General features: G+C 47.2%; 1 protein-coding gene across 1 annotated transcript in view; it reads left to right on the forward strand.

Moving 5' to 3' along the window:
- Arid1b (AT-rich interaction domain 1B) overlaps positions 1-25,546 on the forward strand; it is a 311,078-nt gene that overhangs the window by 281,864 nt on the left and 3,668 nt on the right. The window contains exons 10-18 of the mRNA XM_028764351.1: positions 724-882; positions 5,361-5,570; positions 8,074-8,278; positions 13,453-13,591; positions 13,837-14,009; positions 19,016-19,166; positions 21,559-21,655; positions 22,326-23,109; positions 25,053-25,183. Coding sequence (XP_028620184.1) covers positions 724-882; positions 5,361-5,570; positions 8,074-8,278; positions 13,453-13,591; positions 13,837-14,009; positions 19,016-19,166; positions 21,559-21,655; positions 22,326-23,109; positions 25,053-25,183 — 2,049 coding nt within the window. The remainder of the gene's footprint in view (positions 1-723; positions 883-5,360; positions 5,571-8,073; positions 8,279-13,452; positions 13,592-13,836; positions 14,010-19,015; positions 19,167-21,558; positions 21,656-22,325; positions 23,110-25,052; positions 25,184-25,546) is intronic.

Consider the following 25,546-nt stretch of genomic DNA (forward strand, 5'->3'; position numbering starts at 1 on the left):
CTATGGTCCTCCCTGCATACCATGGTCCTCTTGCATGCCATAGTAAGTCTCCCCTGCAAGGCACTTGCTCTTCTTGGCCTGGTACTGTGTCGCTATCCCATGAGTCTCCTCTCTGCATGCCTTCATGTGCCACATGTGTACGGTCTTTTCTCTCCTCCTGCATATTCCCTGCGGTGTGGATATGAAAGTTACTGGTTCTAATGGCGGTAAATCACCATGGGAGTGGGGAGGGGAACAAAACTTACCTGAGAGATGCTCTTTGGGGAAGCAAGGGATCTCTGTTGCCTGGTGTGGACACTCGGAGTCATTTTCTCTGCCTTCAGTTTGGAGCCTCCTGCTTTGGCCACCCCAGCAACAGCATCCATATTGTTTTGCTTCCCTACCTTATTTCATAAATAAGGTAAATAGCTCTTTATCTTTTCTCTTTCTTTCTGGAATAATGGGTAATTCATGCTTAGCATTTTGTTTAAGCATGGTGGCTTTCTGGTCTTTCCAGCATCCCTCACAGTGACCAGCGTGTCTGTATGTCTGTGTGTCCATGTCCGTGTCCGTGTCCGTGTGTGTGTGTGTGTGTGTGTGTGTGTGTGTACATGTCTTTATACAGCTGTGATATATATAGAGATACGTACACACACATACACAATTAGTCTGTTAAACTGGATGTACTTTTGTTTTAGATAGAGTCTGATGTAACTTTGTCTTTTTCTTGTTCCCCTCCCACAGGACAGCTACAGCTCTCAGGGTATCTCTCAGCCTCCAACCCCAGGCAACCTGCCCGTCCCTTCCCCAATGTCCCCCAGCTCTGCCAGCATCTCCTCCTTCCACGGAGATGAGAGTGATAGCATTAGCAGCCCAGGCTGGCCCAAGACTCCATCAAGCCCTGTAAGTGGCCCTGGTTGTTTAACTCTTTTTTGATATTTTAAGGTCTGGGGGTATAGTTGATTATGCTTTATTGTTTGGCAGTTTGCTTTATAAGACTCTGCATTGTTGATCCATGAAAAAGCTTTTTTAAAAAAAAAACATAATCACATTAGTAACAGAACAAATTTATGTGTGCCATAGATCTTTCTGGCATTATCAGCAGCTACTCTGAGGTGAAGGCCAACATCCACAGGGAGGTGTGCCGAGGCTTTGGGGGCCCGACTCCTCCAGGAGTGCAGGCTCCATGCCATAGACGGTTTCTCTAACAGCAGCTGCTGCCATTTGCAAGGGAGCTAACAGCGGTCATGAGAAAATGATGCATTTGGCTCCGGGTTTAACTTTGTCATAGGCTTGTTATATCTAAAACATATTCCGAAGCTGTGTATCCGAAATAAATGAATAAATATTGCACCCAGGTACAGCATACCACAGCAGCAGCCCTGCTTCATTCTATGTCTGAAGTTGACAGAGGTGTGGAGATTCTAGTGCGTGCGAAGTTTTAGACTAAGAATGTGTACATGCATCAGAGCCATTAGGAAGACGGGACTCATTCCACACAAAACTGCTGGCAGTCTTGAGCTAGGTGTGGTGTTTAAAGGACAGCAGTGTACATTCCAGGAAGTGCTCTGTTGATCACCAAGTTGGACCTTTACTCCTTCTAAAAAAATTATTCTGAACCAATAAAAATAAGTAGTGTGTCACAGTAACCTTCTTATCGTACACTCATACAGGGAATCAAAAGATCTTTAAAGATTGTTTAAAAACCTAACATGCAGTTGATGGACAAGAAACTCACCTAACACCACTGATTTCTGTAAGACAGCGTATTAAAGAGCCCAGCTCAGGACAAATCGGAGGGAGGAAGCCCCTGGCTGTGCAGGCTCTGCCAAACTAGTCAAAACCCAAGAGGAGGCTGCTGTTAACTACCCACTCGCTGGATAAGACAGACAGAGCCCAGCTGGCTGAAGGGCTAGGACTGAGCACACCTTAAGAAAGCTCAGCTGTAGCTGCCATCTTCCTTCTCAGAGCAAGGAAGGGTGCTGTGGGTGCTCCCCTTGTGGCTGATGGGGTCCAATTTTGAGATAACCGGGATGAGACATGAACCCTGGAAAGAGAGAGCACAGACTCTTGTTTTTATGTGGTGTGCTGTTTGCTCTGAGTCTCTGAAGGCAGGCAGTACTGTGTATTTTTTCCTTCTTTCTCTCCCTTTCTTTCTCTTGATAACAGGAAAAAGTATATGCATTAGTAATACTAAATGAATGGGAAGAATTTAAATACATTTGCAAAACCATTTGCATATTGACTCAGTGGTAGAAAAGGATAATCACTGACCATGAAGACCACTAGTGAAGGAATTACAGGTGACTGAGGCTGCTGTGTTCTAACTTCCACTCAGTCTGACTTACCCAGCAAGGCAAAATTCTGATCAAAATTCTACTTTCTAGCTGGATGTAGTGCCACAAGCCAATAATCCCAGACTAGGAAGGTGAAGCAGGAAGGCTCCAGCCTGGGGTATATAGCAAGACCTTACCTCAAAAAAATGTTTTTTCAATCTTATTTAAATGTAATAAAAAAGCAAACTAAAGTATTGACCCCATTTCCGGATAATTACACTTGAAATGTCGTGTTTTTCTTTTTTAAAAAACTATTACCACATATATTATCTCTCTATATACCATAAATTGTTTTGTGTTTAAGAGTTTACAGCAAATCCTGGCTCCAGTGCTAAACAGGGGCAGGAGAAGCCATGTTTGCTACCCCGAAAATACTAGACTCCTGCTGTGCACTCTGCTGGGCTCCTTTCCCCAGTGAGCTAGTTATTCTGGCAGGAAGGAAGAGGGTAGAGCACAGGTCTTGCCATTGTTGCCTCAGAGCACCAGGGGCATCTGCGAGTCAGGAGGAGCTAACCGTTCCTTCTGGGATACCACTTGATTCTGTGCTTGAATGTGCTCTTAATACTGTCCCCAGTAAAGCTTTCCTAACAGCAGGCATGAACCAGGCAAAGCTGCTGTGGTTGCTTTGATAGCACACTGTGGACCAACACTGCTTTGTTAGGAAACATTCTAAAATATAAATAAACATTTGTCCATACACATATACATAGAACTAAGCATATGGTAAAGACTGCAGAAATGTAAATCTGCATCAGAGACTTGAGGAAATGTGCGTTTTAGCTTAATTAAACTGTATGCAAGGAAAACATTGGTGGCACCATAAGAATATCTCACTGTAAGTTTTCAGACATCCGTTCCTTTTTTTTCCCCCTCCCCAATGGTTTCAGAACCTGGGATACAGTATTCACAGCACAGAAGCAGTTCCAGGTGGCTCTCGGACACCCGCAAAAGTTACCGGGTCCTACTTAAGGCCTTTTCTACTGTCAGAGATAGTGTCTCATAATCAGAGTCCTCAAGAGGGGACTGGGGAGATGGCTCAGAGTTGTTAGAGCTGCTCTTGCAAAGGACCTGGGTTTAGTTCCCAAGACCCATTGGTGACTCACAGCTATTGTAACACCAGTTCCGGAGGATCCAGCACCCTCTTCTGGCCTGCATGGCACTGTACATATACGATACACATACACATGAAGTAAAAATAGATCTAAAAGAAAAATAAAAACTTCCTCAGAGAGTCCCAACAGCTAGTGTCTAGGAAAGAGAAAGAGATGAGTTTTGTAGCATCAGTAAGCACACGTGCTCTCTGTCGGGCCCTGCCTCTCTGTTCTCTCTTTAGGATAGTGGTTGGCTCACCAGCAAGCCTTGGGCCAGGAAGATGTCTGCTGTTGCTCTCTCAGCTGTAGTCTCCCTATGATCACTGTGTTCATGACACACCTTTCTCTTTTGTCCTGTGAAGATAATCTGAATCTATTGTTAATTCTTACCTGAGCACTGTTAGACTTTTCATGCATTTTTTGCTACGTCCGAGCATTTATAGAACACATCTAAGACCATTGGTGTGAAGGACGCTGCTGAGTGAGTGGAATCAGAATCAACAAGCTTAACTCCTAGGTAGGAGAGCAGTCATCAGCCCACTGTAGAACAAAGCTTGACACACTGTAAACGAAGTACTGCAAAGGAGGAATCCAGCCTGTGCTGGGATGAAGCTGAGCTCGGGTATGGCCAGCAGGCCTCCTGAGAGGTCATCACATAGTCCCCTACATGCGTCTGCTATGGGAAATGCGTTGGGGAAGATGTGAAGGTCGGCAAGAACTATTTGAGGTAGAGAGATGGCTTAGATGCTGTACTTGCTGAGGACCCAGTTTCTACTCCCAGTAGCCACAGCCCACGTCATGGGTCTCACAACTGCCTGTACCTCCAGTTCCAGGTGATCCATACCCCTTTTTTAGACTCAGTGGCTATCTGTATGCAGGCACGGGCATGCACACAAACACCTTAAGTATAGTCAATTCTTATCTAAAGTAATTTTAAATAACTTGAAGTTTAAGTTCAACCCTGAAGTAAACCCTTAAAGATCACTTACTTACCATTCTAACTGGGTCATCTCCCCTAGCCTACCTACCCTTCTGGACTAAGGACTGGATTTAGACCTTGCTGTATACTATCAGTGAGCTCTGTCACCTACACTTTACTGCTTTATTTTCTTTCAGTTTGAAACAGGGACTCAAGAAACTGTCCAGTCTAACCTCAAACTTGTGATCACCTGCCTGTAGTGTTAATCCTTCAGACTACTGACACAAAATATGTTTACATAAAATATATAAACATGGGTGACCTGGGACCAGCGGTGCAAGTCTGTTCCCATAGATGGGAAGCTGCCACTTGTGACAAGCCTAGAGAGTGGCTTCCAGAGTGGTGGGCAACCATGCTGGGGCTCTTGTCTCACTCACACTGAGTGGCTCATAAACCCACTAGCTTGGAGGCACACCTGTCTCCTGCCTGTGGTTCCTGTCCCCCACCCCCACCCCACCCCTGCACATTGCTGCAGCAAGCACCGGGGATCTGTTCTACAACGTGACTTCGTCTTCATAAGAACATGTTTATTAATCATTTTTATTTTGAGAGAAAAAAGTAGGAATGTATTTGTTGGTGATGGAGGACTTGGTGACATCAGACATTGACCACGGGCACTCATTCTCTGGGCTGCCAGCCTTTTATTTTCCAAAGCACATGAGACCTCACTGGGATCTTGTCTTCTAGATTCAACACTTCTATCAATGTGCTTATTTCAGTTTCATCGTTTGAGGTGTTAAAATTAAGAGTCTGGGACCTTTCATTTAAAGTCATAGTATGTTACTTAGGAAAATGTATAGTTTGTGCCCGAACTTGTGGCCGTTATTGCTTGGCTGCTATGTGGTAGCAGCAGTGTTTGAATGTATTTCTTGTGCTCGTCAACTCGATGATCTTCTCTTACCTTTGTCCCCTCCACCCGATCCCCTCCACCCGATTCCTGCCCACCATGCCCACCACCACATCCTCTGACACTAGAAGTCCAGCTCGTCTTCCACCACTGGGGAGAAGATCACAAAAGTATATGAGCTGGGGAATGAGCCAGAGAGGAAGCTGTGGGTCGACCGGTACCTGACGTTCATGGAGGAGAGGGGCTCCCCGGTCTCCAGTCTGCCGGCCGTGGGCAAGAAGCCCCTGGACTTGTTCCGACTCTATGTCTGCGTCAAAGAGATTGGAGGCTTGGCGCAGGTGAGCCTGAGTCAGGGTGGTGCCGCAGGCAGGCTTTTGGTGTGCGACTCGGTTCCGGATGTTGTGCTTGGTTCTGACTTTTCTCACAGAGAAAAAGCTAAGCCTGTAGGATGGTCCCCTTCCTAGGACTCTGTAGTGTTTGGAGAGAGAGACCTACGGTTCCTGACTCCGTTACCAACTCCTGTGGCCTCAATTCCCTCCTCTGTACTAGACCAGTAGACCTTTTCCCAGGCAGCTCTAGAATTCTCTGGAATCTGCTACAGATTCATGGTAAATACTCCAGAAGTATTTTAGAAAAGACTAAATTCGTTGTGGATCAGATAAAAATCAAATTCACTATTTTTCTGTATCCAGAGCAACTAATAAGTTCAACCCTCATATAGTGGGGCTTGCCTGTAACTCCATAGATTGGGAGGTAGAGACAGGAGGATCAGGAGTTCAAAGCCAGCCACAGCTGTGTGAGAAAGAAAAGAGAAACAGGAATTCAGTCATAAGGGTAAAGCCATGCCAACAGCTCCTGGATCACTGCAGTATTGTAGTGACCCACAGGGCTGGGACGCTGGGTGAGCAGGTACAGAAGCCAAGGTGACGCTCACTTTCTGTCTGTGCAAAACACCCACCATTGTTGTCTGTCAGAGTGAGTGTCTCCTAAACCCTTGTCTCCTTGACACTCCACTTTGCTCACCCCATTATTTTTGGTGAGGGGTCTGGTTGAAATGGGCGTGTACCTCACCTCACCATGGCCTTAATCTAGGTATATTCACAAGGCTCAGGCCACTAACCCCAAGAATTGATGAGGAAATTTGTATATAAGTAAATTATAATAATGTTACCACCCCGGCGTGCGGGTGGGTAAGCCACAGAACCAGGCCTGTCTGATGGAAACGTGAGCTTTTCCAGTGGCTCCTGCCATGGCTGGGGACCACCTATGGACTTTCTAAAGACTGACCATCCAGACCCCAGCCCTAGGTCAATGCTGTGGAGCTGGCTGGGTCCCCAAAAGCCTAATAGGCAGTTGGAATGAGATAGTAAACACCCCATCAAAGTAACTTGTCACCCTAAGGGTGTCTGAGGTTTCCGTGTTTCAGTTCTGTGATTCTGGGGTGCAGGGCAGACCTTCCCTAGTGCCTGCCCCCCACAGGACTGAAGCCTATAACTAGATCCATTAGAACTCAGGCCTAGCTCTGCAGAATCCCACATCACATGCTGGGTAGACCACCTCTCCCGTGTCTTCCTATGCCCCTGCCCCTCCCATTCTGCTCGTCTCTCTTACGCTGGACTCTAATGCAAATCCCCAAGACTAAAGCACTAGAATCCAGTCATCAGGTGGTGTGTGGGGCTCTGGTCTGGCTCCCTGAGTTATGCCAGTTAAGCAGATTATACCTGCACACAAGCAACTCTGCAGCTTAGCCAGTGCATACCCAGGGGATACCAATGCTGTCCCCCACCAACAAGCTGCCCTGACAGCTCAGATCCTAGCACTCTGGTTGGCTGTCTCTGAAGCAGCCGTAGCCTGCTGTTTGCACCCACTTCCGTTAAGAGCTGAAAGAGGTGTTTCCCAGAGCAATCAAGTAGTGTGTTTATTGTTGTGACTATTTAGTGCTAAGTAAGTGGATATAAAGAGCCTTGTGCCAAAGTTTGGATCCAGTAATTCATTAATTCATGACCATTGCAAGCTACTCAACATAGCACCCGTCCAAAAAGACACATGCTTTTGTCTTCTCTCAGGTATTTGTATGTTCATGTTTCATTCATGACTTTAAGTTCTCATAACCCGTTCTAGGTTGGAATGAGAAAGTTGAAGCAATGCCCCACATCTATGTATCTCTCTCTGCCCTACCACACACACACACACACACACACACACACACACACACATTCATTCATCTTCTCATGGAGTGCTGATGGGAACCCCTGTAGGACATACACATACCCGTGTCCCAGCCACTCAGCTGTTAGCCCACACTCCAGCCAGAGAGCAGACGGCATTTCCTGTGCCCATCTCACAAGCAGCCTCAAGCTTCATGGGAGACTGCAGCCAGGGTCACAGGGTCACACTCTGGCTGTTGGAAGGGAGCGTAACTTTTTCCTGTAAGAATGCTGCCATTATTTCAGTTAAGGCACCCTTTTCTCTTAGAGATGAGGAGTGTGTGTGTGTGCGCGTGCGTGCGTGTGTGCGTGCGTGTGTGCGTGTGTGTGTGTGTGTGTGTGTTGAGTTCTCCATTCATTCTGGGGCTCAGAAATCTGGAGGCTCTTATTCAAGTCTATAGGAGATGTAGCAGGCAGAGACCCCAGCAAGTGGGCTTTTATGTAGCCATCAGCAGGTTCCTTAATGGTTTTATAGCTGTAAATGCTGTCTGTGTGCTGCTGAGTGGGAGTGATGAGCATTAGTTAAAAGAGGCAAATGAAAAAAGTAAGCCAAGACATTAAGTGCTTGTTTGTCTCCCAGCTTTAAACAAGCCACTCTGCCGCGAACCAACCATCCTGCCCATTTTTTTGCCAGGTTAATAAAAACAAGAAGTGGCGCGAGCTGGCAACCAACCTAAACGTTGGCACTTCAAGCAGCGCAGCCAGTTCCTTGAAAAAGCAATATATTCAGTACCTGTTTGCCTTTGAGTGCAAAATTGAGCGTGGGGAGGAGCCCCCACCTGAAGTCTTCAGCACCGGGGATGCGAAGAAGCAGCCCAAGCTCCAGCCGCCATCTCCTGGTAAGTGACAGCTACAGCTGGCCCCTGCAGAGTGGCCTTGGGGCCAGGCTGAGCCAGAGCTCTAGAGCAGGAGAGGACCCGCCCCAAGCAGAGCTCGCTGCACAGAGGGATGGAGTGCTGCAGGGTGCTCCCTTCCTGTCAGACCTGAAAGACGGCACTCCTTGCCTTCCCTCGTCTCATCAGAGTAGACCGTAGAGTCCTGAGCCATATACCTTTGTCTGTAATACAAGGATTTAAAAATATCCCATCTCTCTGGATAGAGTAAACACCTTCCTGAACCCGTTCTGGTATTTTACAGTCTGGGTGGCACCACCTTCAGGTCCAATGGCTTGCACCACCTCTTCTCTCTGGGCCATTCCAGTTTGTACTTTGAAAAATAAAATCTGGACTTAGGTTCTGCTGTTTCCTGTCCAAGGAGTTCTCACCTGAAGGGAATTCCTACCAGTGCTGCAGTAAAGGCCGTTAGGTGCTGTGGGAACCAGGTATATAGGCAGCCCTTCCCGCCCCCACCCACACAGTGGATGAGGTCACTCTTTGCAGCACTCTCTGGCCTTTGTCTCCCCCTTAGACTTTCAAGTATAAAATTACCACATACTGTGAGCTGGCAAATCCAGTGTTAAAAACAGGGAAATTGGCCCCCTGCTTGGTTCTGCGTGGTAGCCGCACTCAGGTAAACCCCATCATTTCTAGGTTCTGGTCACTGGTCATCACAGATCCCATTTAAGGCTGGTTACCTGTAGCATTTATAGCACTCCTGCTGTTGCTATATAAGGTGGGGCCTTAGTGTCACATGTCCTGTTGCGAGGCTAACTGAAAGCCTGTGTTTGTTGAGCATATCCAGTGTGCTAGGAGTCTTCTGTCTAGTTAGCATTCCCGGGATGCAGGTGCAGTTTTGGTGTGCCCGAGAAAGGGAAGGCAGATAAACTCTTAAGAGCCCAAAGCTACACATGAGGCTGCAGGAGGCCTGTTTGGGGATACTTGGTCATATGTTGTTCACTGAACTCACCCAATACTTTAGCCTAGAAGGACATGCCTTTGAAACAGGCCCGCTGTTTACATCAGAAGGCAGAGAAAGAACTCTGTTCACTTCTGATGATTCTCTGGTACTGTCCGCATCACAGGGCAGCCAGCGGTGTGCTGCCCTGACCATCCTTACACAGAGGTCCAGTTCTAAGAAGGAACCCTCCTCGACAGCCTCACCCTTAATGATCCCAAACATTGACCACTCAGGGTGTACATGAGCACGGGACAGGCTAATTTTTAAAAAGATACATTACATTCAGTTCACAGACTGAAAAAATTGGTCTGTGAACAGCCCTGAACTGTTCTTCCAAAATAACACCCCAGTGGGGTGCAGGGTCCAAAGAAGTGATGTCTGCAAAGATCTAAAGAAACGCTTATTTGTCAGGAAAGAACCTGTGTCCCTGAATGGCTTGCACTTGAGTGTGGAGAATAGCTCTCAGAGAATGCCTCGGCCTCAGAACAGGAAGCCCTGCCAAGGCATAGATCCTGCAGAAAGTGGAGGCCTGCTCTCTGAACAGACAGCTTTCCTTTCCCCAGCTTAGAACAGCTGCCTTTATGTCAGCATTATCATTTTAACTGCACAAGGGAGCTTGGCGTGAAAGTATGTGCCTTGGTCCAGATGTAGCTAAGGTCCTGCTGTGACGTGGGGATAGAGCCAAGCTTCCTGGTGTTGACTGTGAAGTCAGTGTCCACTCCAGAGATACCATGCACTGTGCTCTGGGCCACACAGACCATCCAGGGGGCAGACAGCAGCAGCACCCTGTAGCCCATAGCCAGGTTTATCCAATGGCCCCGTGTGCATCAGACAGCCTCCCTGGCTCCAAGTCCTTCCTTGAGATTGTTGAAGAAAATTATTCCTGTGCAGAGATGTTTTCTTGGTCTCTTTTAACATGTAACTTTTAAAGCTAATTTTCAGTTAAACCTTTCTTACCAATACATCAAGACAAACTAAATCAAAAGATTTCTAATGAATATTCTAGATTGTTCTTCCAGCCTTCACTGAATCACATGTTCCTATATCATGTGTCTTTGTTCTGAGAGGGTTCCTTTTTTTTTTTTTCTCTAGCCAGTCTGGATTTGCTGTGGCTTTATGAATCTAAAGTTGAGTTCAGTCAAGCCTTCGAGGCTTGTCCTGATTCCTCTCTGCAGTACTCCCTACAGGCAGGCACTCTGCAGACAGATGTACCCCTTGAACTTTGTCAGTCGTCTGCATCCCTAAGGTTCTGTGGGATCCTGACCCTGAACTTCCCCAAGGTAGTGGAGAAGTTTAGTCAACAGCAGTTGCCCCCAACAGACTTAGGGAAATGGTGGTGAGTGGGGCAGACACAGATGAGGAAACTCCATTCAGCTAGTAAGTTTGTAACCCAAAACCCATCCATCTTTGCTGGCAGGTGGCTGCCTGCATTTGTATTATTAGCTGACAAGTGATGTCACAAAACCTGTCGTGCTTCCAACCAGAGAATCCTCAGAGGAAGATAAATGAGAACGGGCTGTGGTATAAGCAGAGGTGCCCTCTGGTTGACCTCCAGTCACCAGACCTGGGTCACGTGGGCTGTTCCCCCCTGGTACCCACACCCCTCCCTCGGGCACTAGGGCACCAGGTTCATGCTGTGTAAATTATCTTCCCAGCCAGGAGCCTTGGCTGTTCCTGTCTGAAGTGTGTGAATGTACTTAACCTCCAGTAACCTTTCCATTGTTTACTTTAGAGTATACATTCATAGCTTCTGGCAAAAGGTAGGGATATCCTAGAGAGCCAGCCAGCCTCCTCTGCTAATGGAGTTGCAAGAGGGTGTATTCAGGCTTTTTTTTTTTTTTTCCCTGAAAGTAAAGGAAAAACACTGGCAAGAAAGGAGGAATTTTCCTTTATTTTTTTATTAGCTACAACTGTGAATACTTTGTAAGAAAGGGTCACTCTAAAATCACAGCAGCCTTTGAGCCACATTTCCAAGGAAAGTCAGCCTGACTCAGAAGCTAGTCCTTTCTCCTCTTCTGCAGTCTGGGGTTAATGGGACAGGTGGATTACCTGGGCGACAGAAGGCTCCTTGCTCACTCATTGTGGTTTCCCTTCTTTATGCACATTTCCAGAGTTTTCAGTGTCTGTTAGCTGCTCTGCCTTCCTGGGTAGGTAGTCTGCTACATGCCTGCTGCATCCCTAAGTCTCCGTGAGCTCCACGGACACAGTGGGCTGCCACTCAAGCCACAGGGATGGGCAGCCTCTGACAGACAACGCTTGTACATAGCTATGCTTTCTTTCTAAGGACAGGTTGTCAGGTCCAAAGAAAACCCCAGTTCCCTGTACTTCGAAAAGCATCCTTATATCCAGAGATGAGCTCAAGCTGGACTGTAGGATGTCTGGTGGTTAGATAAAAGCCAACCTTCTTCAGGAACTTAGAAAACTGGCCCCCATCTAACAGAAGGAACCGTTCCCTTCCCTCTAGCAGGACAAATGGCTACCTTTTGTTACATATCAAAGCATGTGTCTGGCCTCCGGGCTCCCTCAGCATCCCAATTACCTGTCCTACATGTCAAAGTCCACACTAGCATGCTGCTAGCATGCTGTCTCCCCAGGTTCCCTCCGCCTACATACTCTTGTCTTTCTAGAATGGCAAGGTTTTCCCTGCCCTGGCTAGTCTCACTGTGCTCGCTCTAGTCTCTCTCTCTTGCTGTTCTCCTTTCTCACAGATAGCCCTGGCCACATCTACTCGGCTGGCCATGGTCAGTCTACTTTCTCTCTTGGCTCTGGATTCTTCCAGATGCCTCTGGCCACGCTCTCATATCTACAGTAAAAACCTGAACCGTATCACAGAGTTCCTGTGGGTAGTTTCTTTACTGTGCCCCTCAAATATATAGGCAACATCCACCTTTCCCATTTCTGCTCCCTTCATTGAGTAATGGCTTGGGACGTGCTTAACGTCCATTTTCTCTGACATAAAACAAACATTGGAGTGAGGCTGGACCTCCACCCACAGGAAAACAAGTGGTTTCCTAAAGTAGCAGTCTGCAGAGTCTCCAGTCCCAGATAGTTGTGCAGGCGCCAGCACATGAGGCTCTGTGGGCTGTCATTTTGCTGCTCTGAGTTCACCTGTTGACAGGAGCCCCGGTGCGTTGGGCATGGATCCATCCGGTATGCTCCTGTCTAATCAATACATGGGACCAGCATCTGTGGAATATCTAACATACTAAAGACTGTGGTACAGTGGGAGCTCTTGAGATATTTTGGTTTTCCTATAAAGCAAGGTTAATTAATCCCACGTGAGCTTTGAAAGGGGCTCGTGTCTGAGTGCTATGATTCTGAAGTAATTATGGTTGAAGCTGAGTCCCGGAATTCTGACAGCAGCACCGGAGAGCAGCAGCACCGGAGAGCTCCAAGCCAGCATGATGTGTTTGTAGTAACAAATCTGAGTCACAGCTCGAATGGCTGGTTTAATGATTGAGTGTAGATATCCAGTTGTTGAAGAGATACTGAAATACTGTAAGGGGCCTTGTTAACCTCGGTAAGCAGTTCTCAACCGCAGACATTCCCACCGCTGAAGAACCCACCCGTGTTCTGCATTACAGCTCACCCACCTGAAACGCCAGAAGTTTTATTCTGTTTCTTCTCTATTTACATTTAGAGTATATCCAACAACACGGAGTTAAACAGTTTTCTGCCTAAAGCCTTATTTTCTTTGACTCCTTTCCCTGGGATAAATACCCCAGGAAGGAATCACCCAGTCAAACGTGTAACTATGTTACCCAGTCAGACATTTAACTGTGTCACCCAGACGTGTAACTATGTCACTCAGGCAGACGTGTAACTATGTGTTATGGCTCACGGGTGAAGTATGTTTCTAAATCGTTTATTCAGAAAATTCCTTCCCTGGGTGATGAGGGCAGAACCCAGTGTACAGTGTTTGCCTCATTCGTGTGAAGGCCGAGCTTCAGAGCTGGTGCAGTACCCCTGTACTGGCGCATGCTCACAGTCTTCCTCCCCCAGGCTTGGTCTCTTACTCTGTCATTTTCTGAACAGTGTACATATGACTAATTTTACTAAATTATTGCTATGATTCCAGCAATGTCTTACTTTTAGTCCTTTCATATACAAGGCTACCAAAACTTAGCTTACTCAATAACGCTAGCTCTTCCCCTTATTTTCCCTTGACCACTGCTAGCTAACTCAGGATCCTTACAAGGCCCACAGACTCCACAGTCAACTGGCAGCAATTCAATGGCTGAGGTTCCGGGTGACCTGAAGCCACCGACTCCAGCCTCTACCCCTCACGGACAGATGACCCCCATGCAAAGTGGAAGGTATGTTCTGAGGATTCTTAGGATGTAAAGTCAAGTTTTGTTTTGTTTTGTTTTTGGAGCAAACTTGGTAGAAAAAAATTAATTCTTCCCTGATTAGTTTTTCACTGCTTATTACTGCTCCTTTTAGCATGTAGTTTACTTTGGGTGGTTTTGCATTCACCAGTCACAAGCGTGGCTTATTTCCTGAGCTCCATGGGTGTCTAGTGTCACAGCATCATTCAGCTTTCACCCTCTGTGTCTCTCAGAAACAGTACAGTCAGTGTACATGACCCATTCTCGGATGTGAGTGATTCCGCGTACCCAAAACGGAACTCCATGACTCCAAACACCCCATACCAGCAGGGCATGGGCATGCCAGACATGATGGGCAGAATGCCCTATGAACCCAACAAGGACCCTTTCAGTGGAATGAGAAAAGGTATGTGGAGGGGAGTTTCTGTGTGGGCGTTGCCCAGGAGGCTTCCTTCTCCCCGATGCCTGGCAACCTGTTCACCTCTTCAGTTGGGATGGTTCTAAGCACCTGCCTTGTAGTGACGCAGCCTTCTTCCCTGCTTAAACTAGAGCCTTAGGAAAACTCATGGCCGTTCTCAATCTGACTTGCCTCCTAGAAATGGTGAAAGCAGTAGAACCGACCTCATGCATTATAAGGATTGAGTCCACACAGGAAGCCAGTAGAATTGTGGACAGCTGTGGTCCAGAAGCACCCACTGGCTGCAGTGGTCTACCTGGTGTGAACACCAACAGGGCACAGTGCTGGGTACAAAGTAGTGCTCTTACAATCATGGTTCTTACGTTAACAGACGTAGGAGGACAATACAGTAAAGACCATGGGGATGGGAGCAGGCAGACGGACAGGAAGGCGGGGAGCCAGCAGTGATTTTATATGAATACATTGGAGGAAGGCAAAGGCTCTGCAGACTGCTGTGTCACAAGAAAGGAAGTAGGGGCGTCAGCTCTCCATGGAGACTTACAGAGTTAGGAAGAGGGCCTCCTAGCAGGGGGTTGCTGGGCCTCTTAAGGAAGAGACACACAGGCTGAGTTCATCAGTTGCCAGGGGGCAGGGCCCTTCAACTGACTGGCACATTCATGAGTTTGAGTTTTCACCAGCTGAGAAATGTTATCTAGGGAAACTGCATGGTTTGACTTTTGTAAGTAAGTTCATGAGTAGCTGGTAGTTGCCAGGCACACTCTGAAAGAGATAAAGAGATTCATGGCAGGGCTGGAGGGATGGCTCACCAGTTAAGAGCACTGGCTGCTCTTCCAGAAAACCTGGGTTCAGTTTTCAGTTCCCACATGGCAGCTCACAACTGTCTGTAATCCAGCTCCAGCTGATTTGACACCATCACACAGACAGACATGCAGACAAGACACGAGTTCACGTAAAATAAAAATAAATCTAAAAAAAAAACCAAAAAAACCTGAAGCAATGGTAAGAGACGAGCCAGAGATGCTGGAGCCAGACAGGAGCCATGGAGAGAAGCCCACTGTGTCTTTGAGGGGTGGTGAATGAAGGGAGACTCTGAATAGTTGTTCATGGCTGTTTGGAAAAGGGCCAGAACAGCAGGAAACTCTGTGTCTTGAGCATCTGTTGATGGGAGGAGTCGTAGGCTGTTTCTGGAGCTGGACTGAGGCCGGCCTTCAGTGTGTACCTGTAGCCATGGGATCTCCCCGCCTCTGTCTCCCCAAGTCCTTGGGTTAAAGGCATGCACCACCACACCAGCTGTGAGTTTTATGATACCCAGGAGTGGAGAGATACAGAAAGCCCCAGTTTGGTTTTGATGAGTATTATGGGCTATAAAAACAAAAAGGAAGAATCTCACTGGATGTGTACTTGTAAGAGAACGACATGAATAATATTTCAGATGTATTTCAGGCAACAGTTACATAAAGCAAGATGATCTGTGATTTTTTTTTTTTCCCTCAAGAGTCTCAGAGTTCCTTCTAAGTAAAGATTTCCAGAATGCAGGATGAGTCCAGAAGCCTCCTGGGTGTTAGAAGTGGTTAGGTTTCTGTGGTGTGCGAGGGATTTGGTCCATATTCTACCTGTCTTAGGGTCTTATGAAGAGACACTATGATTATGGCAACTCTTTTAAAGGACAACATTTTATTGGGGCTGGCTTACAGGTTCAGAGGTTCAGTCCGTTATCAACATGGCAGGAACCATAGCAACATGCAGGCAGACACGACACTGGAGAAGGAGCTGAGAGTTCTACATCTCGATCCACAGGCAGCAGCAGGAGACTAAGTGTCAGACCGTCTGTAGCTTTTTCATAGGAGACCTCATAGCCTGCCCCACAATAGGATGCTTTCTCCAACAAGGCCTCACGTCCTAATAGTGACACTCCCCATGAGCAAAACATTCAAACCCATGGGTTTGTGAGGACCACACCACACTACCTTTAGATGCTAAAAATATAACAACATGGAAAAATTAATGATTTAATTAATTTATTTGGAGGTGGGCCTCCGAATCTCAGCCATTCTGTCTCTGCCCTGCTGTACAACAGCTACAGGATGCCTCTCCTTCCCTCATGCCTGCAATCTCTACTATGCATGAATTTGAGAGGCTGAAGGTTCTTTCCGCACAACCATGAATTTAAATCTTCAGCACCCACATAAAAGCTGGGTTGTGGATATTCCCACAGCTCTAGTGCTATGGGAGCCTAGACAGGAGGAATTTTAGTTTGCTAGATAGCCAGCCTAGCCCAGTATATGAGCCCCACATTCAATAAGAAAGGCCTCATCTCACAGGTAAGGTGGAGAAGACTAGAGGAAGACTACAACACCATGTGGCCTCTGTGTGTGCACCTGCGCATACACACACATCACAAAATGAATTTGAGCAGGTAGGGGAACAAGTAGAGGGCTGGGCTGTGAGATGGTAGGTAGAGAGAGAATGAGTCAGAGATAAATAGCACAGTCCTTGTATGTTTCAGCTCACTCGCCACCTCATAGCACTGGGACATTTATGTCCACAGAAAACATTTTCTTACAGCTCTAATTAGTTGTAAATAAAGTTGTTCATTTTTTCAAGTTGTTCATTGGTCTATGAATTTAGACCAATGTCCATGGAAACCACTGTTACTGGGGTAGCACCAGCAGGTGGTCCTGGTGTCACCATCATTGGCCTGTGACTCAGTGGTGCAGCGAGTCAGCCTAGTCTGAGATCCCTTACCCCCATGAAGCCGGCCCTGCCTGCTGCTTACCACCTGCCTCAGAGCACACGATCTCAGCCTAGGCTGCTTCTCTGAAGCTCTGACTGTGGTACCCAGTGCGTCTGAGTCTGCTGCTATCCATATACATAGCTATGCTTAAATCTTTCCTAGACCCTGGTGCCATAGCACTAGCTGCCTCTTTCTCCCACTTAGAGCTTGCACAATTGTGGTGTGTGACCATTGAGACAGTGTTTCCATGAGATTGACTGAAGTCCCTCTGTCATCTTGTAATGTGTAGCAGAACTCGACTGTGTCTCATGGCTGTATTGTCAGGGGGCCTCTGGGATGTCTGATGTCAGCAGAGTCTTTACTCGGAACCCAGCTGGAGTCTGGGACCTTTCTGTGTGCTTTCTAGGGTGCCCTTGCCATAGAAGGTGAAATCCAAGATCCAAGATAAACCCTGTCGCAAGCTCGGGCAAGTGTTTGCTGAGGTCCATTTTCCCAAGCCTATTGGTCAGCACTAGCCATGTTGCCCAACCCAACGTCATTATGGGAGGGGACAGCGTGGGCTGTGAATACAAGTAGATGTTTTTCTTTGTGTGCCAGGGAATGGCTGCCCACAGCAGGTATGGGCAGAAGATGCAGCAATTAAATGCACTGGCAGGAGTGTGGGGTGTGGGGGCCCCTGCTTACTAAGCTGATTCTCACAGCCAGCTCAGCATCTGCCAATCAAATTGTAACTTACGTTTTTGTAATTTTCAGTAAGACCACAGATCTATCACATATTGAGTGAACATTTAGTTTCCTTTTTCTGCAAACATGATTTTCATGATTTTGATATAGTATCTACTTTCTGTTGATTTTTTTAAAGGAACTCAGTGGATTATAGAATTACACTACTTAACTTTAATCATGCCACTTGACTTCTGTCTATCTCTGTCTTTCCATCTACAAAATGGAAGGTAATCTCAAAACTGGTTCTGCCACAAGTTGATGTGATGTCAGACACAGAGAAGGTGGCAAAGTCTGATATTCCTGCATTGGCCTCAACCCTTGTATCTGGTCTACAGTGTGACAGCACTGACTTAGAAGACTTCAGGTGGTACAAGTCTCTGAACTTAATTCTGTTTTCTTCAGGCTCAAACCTGATGCTCATTTGCATATGCATCCTTATTGGTGGTCTACTTTTGGCTAGAAATAAGTCACAGCACATCCCATCTTCAGCTGTTCTTTTTAACTATGTGCACAGATGTATGTGCACATGAATGTGGGTGCCTCCAAGGGCCAGAAGGGGGCCTCAGATCCCCTGGAGCTAGAGTTACGGGCAGTAGTGAAGCACTAGCCGATGTAAATGCTGGGAAGTGAACTCAGATCCTGCAAGTGCTCTTAACCACTGAGCCATCTCTCCAGCCCCTTGAGCTGTTGTTAATATACCATTTATGTCAATGTTTTCTGGCTTTTCTGTGTAAGATTGAAAACTAATTTTAATGCATATTTCCTGTCTTGTTTACAACCTCTTCATGAGCTGATATCACCTCGCTCTACAAACAGTAGTTAACACAGACATTAGTAGCTTTTCCATGAGCTTCCGTGTTGCTGTGTGAGAGGTGACCACAGACTACGCCTGTGACAGCAGAGATGTAGGCTCGCCGTGGGCTCAGTAGGCGCTGCAGGGTAGTCCTGGGCCTCTGCTCTCAGCCTCACGCAAAACCAAAGCCAGGACTCGGCTTCTGAGTTGCAGGTCCCTTCAGGTTCATTCAGGTAGTTGGCAGAATTCATTCCCTTGTCTCTCAAGGTTATAGGGCCAAGGTGACCATCACACTGTTGGCTGTTCTCTGTCCACTCTTCGTAATGTGCCTCTTTCCGTGACAAGGGCAATAGGAGAGTGTCAGGCTTCATCTGTAGCCTTCAGCCCAGATTTGAAGGGTTGCTTGAATTTTCCCCTTGGGTGAATGAATACACAGTCATTGTAACCATCACCACATCTGTGACTCTCCTTTGCCGTGCAACACACCAATAATCATGGAGCCACAGCCTAGCCTGTGTCTGGGTCCTGCCAGATCAGAGGCTCTTGCAGAGCAAACATCAGGGATACAGGTATCTGAAAGCATCTTGGGATTCTGCTCCCTTGGGCAGAGTCTATATCCTCTCGTTAGGATTGTGATGTGCCGTGTAAGATTGGGACCACTGAGGTTACTAGAAGAGATGTGTAGGCCTTTTGGCTTTTGGAAATTGCTCAGTTCTGTGCTTTTTGTTTCAAATATTACAGTGCCTGGAAGTAGTGAGCCCTTTATGACACAAGGACAGATGCCCAACAGCAGCATGCAGGACATGTACAGCCAGAGCCCCTCGGGTGCCATGTCCAACCTGGGCATGGGACAGCGACAACAGTTTCCCTATGGAACCAGCTATGACCGAAGGTGAGTGTTTTGGGTTTTTTTTGTGTGTTTTTTTTTTCTTCTTATTTTATGAAGCTGGGATAATTTACCAAAAACTGCTTTCCTCAGATACACATTTCTGAGCCCTGGTGCCTGAGCTTCCAGTGACAACACAGTGGGTAACCCTCTTTGTAGACACCACTGACAACCAGGCAGTGTCCAGTGGCTACTTACAGTTGGTGGCCTCAGCCAGACCATGAAGAACTTGGTCTCAGATGGTGCATGGCTGTTATTTCTAAGCAGGTGTTGAGCGGCATACCTCGGGTCAGATGTCCCGACTGTGGTGGGCCACTCTTCCCTCAGAACTCAGGAGAACACCACACACTGTGCTAATCCACCAAGCACCAGATTCCTAAAGTGCCAGGCCCTCCTCCCCTGCACTCCTTGAGGATGATATCTAGGCTATCACGCTTGGCTCTCTCTCGGGCCCTGAGTTCTGGACCAAGAGTGTATTTTGCTAACAGATGACTCTGAGAAAGCCCACCATTCAGATGCACAGGAGCCTCTCTAAGGAAGCCATTTTGATACCCACATGGCAGGTCAGGCCACAGGATCACTCCTAAACTGTATTTTGGTCAGAAGACAGATGTCACAAGAAGGCCATCAGTAGCCTCATCTTCACAGGTGACAGGACTTCCTTTGTGAAGAAATTCCTCACCCATGCCCCTGGCTGACACCAAAGGCCTTTTGTACTGGTGGATTCTCTGCTTCTCTAATGAGACAGATGCTTAGAGCAGGCTTCCAGTGTGGTATTTGTGGTTTATAAAGAAAAAGCATGAAACATATGAGAAGAAAGCCCTTGTCCTTTCTGTAGTGAGGGGAAGACTGGCTGGAGCCCCTTCCTCCATGGTCCTGGGGAGCCTGGCCACACCCAAGCCCTCTCACCAGGTAGAGCCCAGGGAGGGACAGTGAGTGTGATTGACTTGATTCCGAGGGGTAAGTGTAAGAGGTCACAAGTCAGGTGTCTTCTGGGAGCCAGTGCAGCATCACTGGTAACCAGGGTGACAGGTGAGTCTCAGTACTCTGTGGTTTGGCTTTCCTCATACCTTCCCCACATGTGATGGATATCTGTCGCCATCCCTGTCTTTCAGTGAGCCAGTGCAGATGCCTGGTGCGTAGGATGAGAGTTAAGTTCAGCCATTGTGGACCCCTAAGAATAGGGCTTCAGTTGGGTTGGGTCGGGTCTTAGGGTCTAGTACGAGCTACTGTTTTGTTAGGCAGTTGTACAAGGACAGACACCCTGGGGACTCTTCGGTAAGCTTGCTGTCCTGCTGCGGCCTGGCTGTGGCTCACCTGTATCAGAGCATTCTGCTTCGTTAGCAGTCCTCTGAAAGGCTACTGTCTCAAGCCTATCCTTATCCGTTATATTTCCTTTCTTTAAACTTCCTCCTAGAGTTTTCTCCTGTCTAGTGGCATATAGTAATTAATTGTTTCCTATTTTCTTGATCACATTAATAATATGTCCAATCCAGTTACTCTCCCCTTCTACAGAATTCAGTATTTCTAACTTAAACTAGTTTACTTTCAAAGTTCAACATCTAGCACCCTTAAACATGTTAATTTTATGGCATTTACATTCCCTAAATGTAGGAGCAGTTGAAGATGACCACTGTTTCCGTGCAAGCATTTAATGGAAGTTATCTCAGTCAGTGGTAGCGTTCTCTGTAACCAAACCCTCTGTAATCAGGAACGTAGAAATGTTGACCATCCCTCTGGCTGAAGGATAGCTTTTTAATTTATTTTTATTTTATGTGCATTGGTATATGTCTCTGTGAGAGTGTTAGATCTTGAAGTTACAGATGTTGTGAGCTGCCATGTGGGTATTGGGAATTAAACCTGTCCTCTGGAAGAGCAGTCAGTGCTCTTAACCGCTGAACCATCTCTCCAACCCCAGGAAGTATAACTTTAAACCCTGTGTCCTCAGTAAGGAAGCAGAAGATGGAAGCATCATCCATGTTGTAATACTTTTGGAAATGCTGCTTCTGAACCTCTGTCTCTTCTTGTTTCCCTGCTCCCATGACAACACCCTGGGGCGCGTGCTGGTGGAAGCTTCAGGGGATGGGTGGGGCTTCCGCCTCAAAGGAAGCGGCCAAAGCCTGGACAAGCACACACAAGGCTCTGCCTGTCTGACCGGTATCCCTCTGACACTGATTAGCAACAGCCTGAACTGGGAGTTTGGCTCATCTCCTGAGATGGGTGTTACCGTCCCTGCAGGACGCTGGAGTGCAGCTGTGGCCTCCTGTGCTGTTGAGACTGGTGTGTGTGGAGTGAAGGCGACGGAGCCCTAGGTAGAGCTTCTAGCAATGGGCTGTTTGTGCCTGTGCCTGCCTCCAGTCCTGAGTAAACTAAGTTCTCTTTGAATACTTTGCTCTAGGCATGAAGCTTACGGGCAGCAGTACCCAGGCCAGGGGCCACCCACAGGACAGCCACCGTATGGAGGACACCAGCCTGGCCTGTACCCACAGCAGCCGGTGAGTTGGCCATGGGTGTGGGCCTGGATCCCTTTTGTCAGCTGGAGGCTGAAACCAAAGTCTTTCCTTTGAAGATTTGGGGAGGGCTAACAAAGTCATGCACTTTACTGAATAGTCAAGGTAGGTCTAGCTAGAGAGTACTCCTGGGATTTTGAACTCAGAAAGTTAAAAACCGCTCTTGACAGGCAGTATTCTGTGATATATGAGCAAGCCTAGGCATAGACAGCAGGTGTCATAGTCTCAGTATAGAGGCTCTGGCATCTATTGAGGTCTAGGGTCCCCTTAGCCCAGAACCTCCCAGAATGGCCCTGAAATATCCAGTTTACTCCCATGAGTCAGAGCAGCCTGGCTCCTAGGGTGCTGTCGGATCCATCTGCCCACGTGTGCTGACATGATGGTCAGCCATGCTGTACTGTTCCTGTGTGGCCCAAGGAGAAGGGTCACAGAAAATTTCTTACTCGTGAAAACAAAGCTGGGCATACCTCCTTCGAGTGTGTGGCAATACTGAAATACAAGCCTAAATTGCTAGTGCTTGTCGGTACATAGGAGCGACCCATATCCGTTTTGAAATGAACATTCTACCCAGTAATAACTATTTTGCATAATTTGAGTGTGTATGATTATACCTCTAAGAGAACATGAGTATGATTTGTCTTTATATGAATTTCAGAATTACAAACGCCATATGGATGGCATGTATGGGCCTCCAGCCAAGCGGCACGAGGGAGACATGTACAACATGCAGTATGGCAGCCAGCAGCAGGAGATGTATAGCCAATACGGAGCTTCCTACTCTGGCCCGGACAGAAGGCCCATCCAGGGACAGTACCCCTACCCCTACAACAGAGAAAGGATGCAAGGCCCAGGCCAGATGCAGCCACATGGAATCCCACCTCAGATGATGGGTGGCCCCATGCAGTCATCCTCCAGCGAAGGGCCTCAGCAGAATATGTGGGCTGCACGCAACGATATGCCTTATCCCTACCAGAACAGGCAAGGCCCAGGCGGCCCTGCACAGGCACCCCCTTACCCAGGCATGAACCGCACAGATGACATGATGGTACCTGATCAGAGGATCAATCACGAGAGCCAGTGGCCTTCTCACGTCAGCCAGCGCCAGCCTTACATGTCCTCTTCGGCATCCATGCAACCCATCACGCGCCCACCTCAGTCATCCTACCAGACGCCGCCGTCACTGCCAAACCATATCTCCAGGGCTCCCAGCCCCGCCTCCTTCCAGCGCTCCCTGGAGAGTCGCATGTCTCCAAGCAAGTCTCCCTTCCTGCCCTCCATGAAGATGCAGAAGGTCATGCCTACCGTCCCCGCCTCCCAGGTCACCGGACCATCCCCGCAGCCACCTCCAATCAGAAGGGAGATTACCTTTCCTCCTGGCTCTGTAGAAGCATCTCAGCCAGTCCTGAAGCAAAGGCGAAAGATTACCTCAAAAGATATTGGTAAGACTTTGAAAGGATTGTTCTGGAAATGAATTGGTTTTTGCAATGTAGATCTTTTTTAATTCAGGCATAATTCTCATCTATCACAATTGGATGAGAATCTCAATAATACAGATTATCAGGCTATTTATATATGGGCACATTGACAAGAAGCCACTCATCTGAATAACGGGCTAGAGAATAGCCTGAATCTAAATGATGCTTCTAGGTGCAAAAGTTGCTGTGGAGAGGCAGCACTCCAGAGAGGCCCAGAGTGCCTCAGCTGCACGTGCTGTATGCTGGCTCAAGCTTCAGATGTAACCAAGCTGCTTGGTTGCTACAGTGGACGTTTAAGAGACCCACTGGAGGCCGAGGAGACTGAAGGCCAGCCACTCTAGTTACAGTATAAGATGAAGTTCCATCGGGAAAGTAGAAGCCTGGCTATGCTATAAAGATAGGCAGATATGATAGATGTGCTCTATGGATGGTCTCTGCTGTGATATATGCAACTTATGTAATCCACACCACACTGGCAGATACAGGCCCAGGAGTGAACCTCGGCTGAGTGCTGACATTGCTTGCTTGCCCTCTGCGAGGCGACGGGAATACTAATTAGTGGTCTGGAGTCTCCAGCAGTTAACACAGCTTTTTCTGCACTCATTTTGAAGCTTTTTTTTTTTTTTTAACACAGCAGAGGAAATAATAGTTCTTGGTTGTGTAAGAAAATTTTTTTCAAAGATTTTGGACTCAGTTGGCGTAGAACCATTTCTAGTGATTAGAAAATGAAAGATATTTAATTAATGATATTAAAGATATTTTTAGTTGTTAGACATTAAGAAGGTACATAATAAGAAAAATAGGGTATCTTTTTTGTATGAGAGCTGTAGAGAGATGATGGAGTACACATACTGAACCCTCTTTTATATATAGACAATGTAAGTGAAATAGCTACATCTATATGTTTAAGTAGATACATATATCTACTTTTTAAAAGTATATATTTATTTTCTGTGGTATTTTGCCTGCATGTGTATCTGCATTCTGTGCATGCAATGCCCAAGGAAGCCAGAAGAAGGTGTTAAATCCTCAGGAACTGGGTTGCAGATGATTGTTAGCTACCATTTGGGTACTGGGCCCCTAAACTTGGTCCTGTCCAAGAACCAGTGTGCTTAACTGCTGAGCCATCTCTCCAGCCCTGGATCTGGATTTGAATCTTACTTTGGTTTTATTTTTATCTCTTAGTCCGTTTTCTATCAGTGCTTGCCTTCAACCTAGGGAAATTTTATCTTCAAAATTCTGATCCCTTTTAAGACGAAAGCCATGTTTTCTTCTTAAAAAGCTTGTAAAACAAAATCACAGTAAGGACACCCTTGGACACTCCAAGGTCCCTCCCTCGCTGCACCATAGGTAGCTGGGAGGTGGGGTTGGACACATCTCCACAGAGCCCCTCCTCACTGCACTTAAGTAGCTGTGGTGAATGGGTTGATGAGGCCTCCGTTCTACCTCAGGTCACATCACAAGCCCCTGCAGTCCTGAAAATCTCCCACTGCAGACTCAGGACATGGGGGGAATCTTGTGTACCCCCATCCTCAGCAAAGCTGACAGCTGTCATTTAGTCATACTTTTCTGGGGCAGGAGTAGAAAGAGTGACAGAGAGGGCAGACTTTCAGTCTCCCACTCCTGGGCACAGCCACACGCTGAAAACCACCCCTCCCCGTGCCTGTGCGGCCACAGCAGGGTGTAGAGATGGGGGGAGAACACAGACCTTCCTCTGACCTGACACTGGGGGGGGGGGGATACATTTCCTTCTCAAGCCAGCAACAAGGATCTTAAAGAACAAAGCAGTAGCGTGTGGAGCTCCGTCGCTCCGTCTCCAGCTAAAGTCAGATGGTCACGCACGGCTGCGGGCTGCAGGCAGCACTGCTCTCCCTCTAGACCTCCTCACACCCCGTTCTCCTTTTCAGTTACTCCCGAGGCATGGCGTGTGATGATGTCCCTCAAATCGGGTCTGCTGGCTGAGAGCACGTGGGCTTTGGACACCATCAACATTCTCCTCTATGACGACAGCACCGTCGCCACCTTCAATCTTTCCCAGGTGAGGCAGCTGCTCACAGCTGGTGACAAGTTGGGGCGTTATAAAATGAAGTAATGGATAATGCTGTGCTGGTCCCAAAGGTGATGTGCAGTGACCATCCAAGACTTCAAGTCATTGTAGCTAGTATAAAGCAGCATTAGTCAATACGCAGTTGCCTGTGTACTCAGTCTGGGATAATAATTCATTTCCGTCTTCAGGGTAAATGTGTGTGTGTGTGTGTGTGTGTGTGTACATATGTGAATAAATGTATATGTGTTCCTGTATTTCTCATAGGAAAACAGTGGCTCTGTGTGTGTGTAAGATAGTAGCAAAAAAAATTGTTTCTAGGGGTAGGAATAATTAAACCCTAACATGAAGTTAGAA

This window comes from Grammomys surdaster, unplaced genomic scaffold (assembly GCF_004785775.1).
Source record: "Grammomys surdaster isolate TR1022 unplaced genomic scaffold, NIH_TR_1.0 143, whole genome shotgun sequence".
NCBI classification, from domain to species: Eukaryota; Metazoa; Chordata; class Mammalia; order Rodentia; family Muridae; genus Grammomys; species Grammomys surdaster.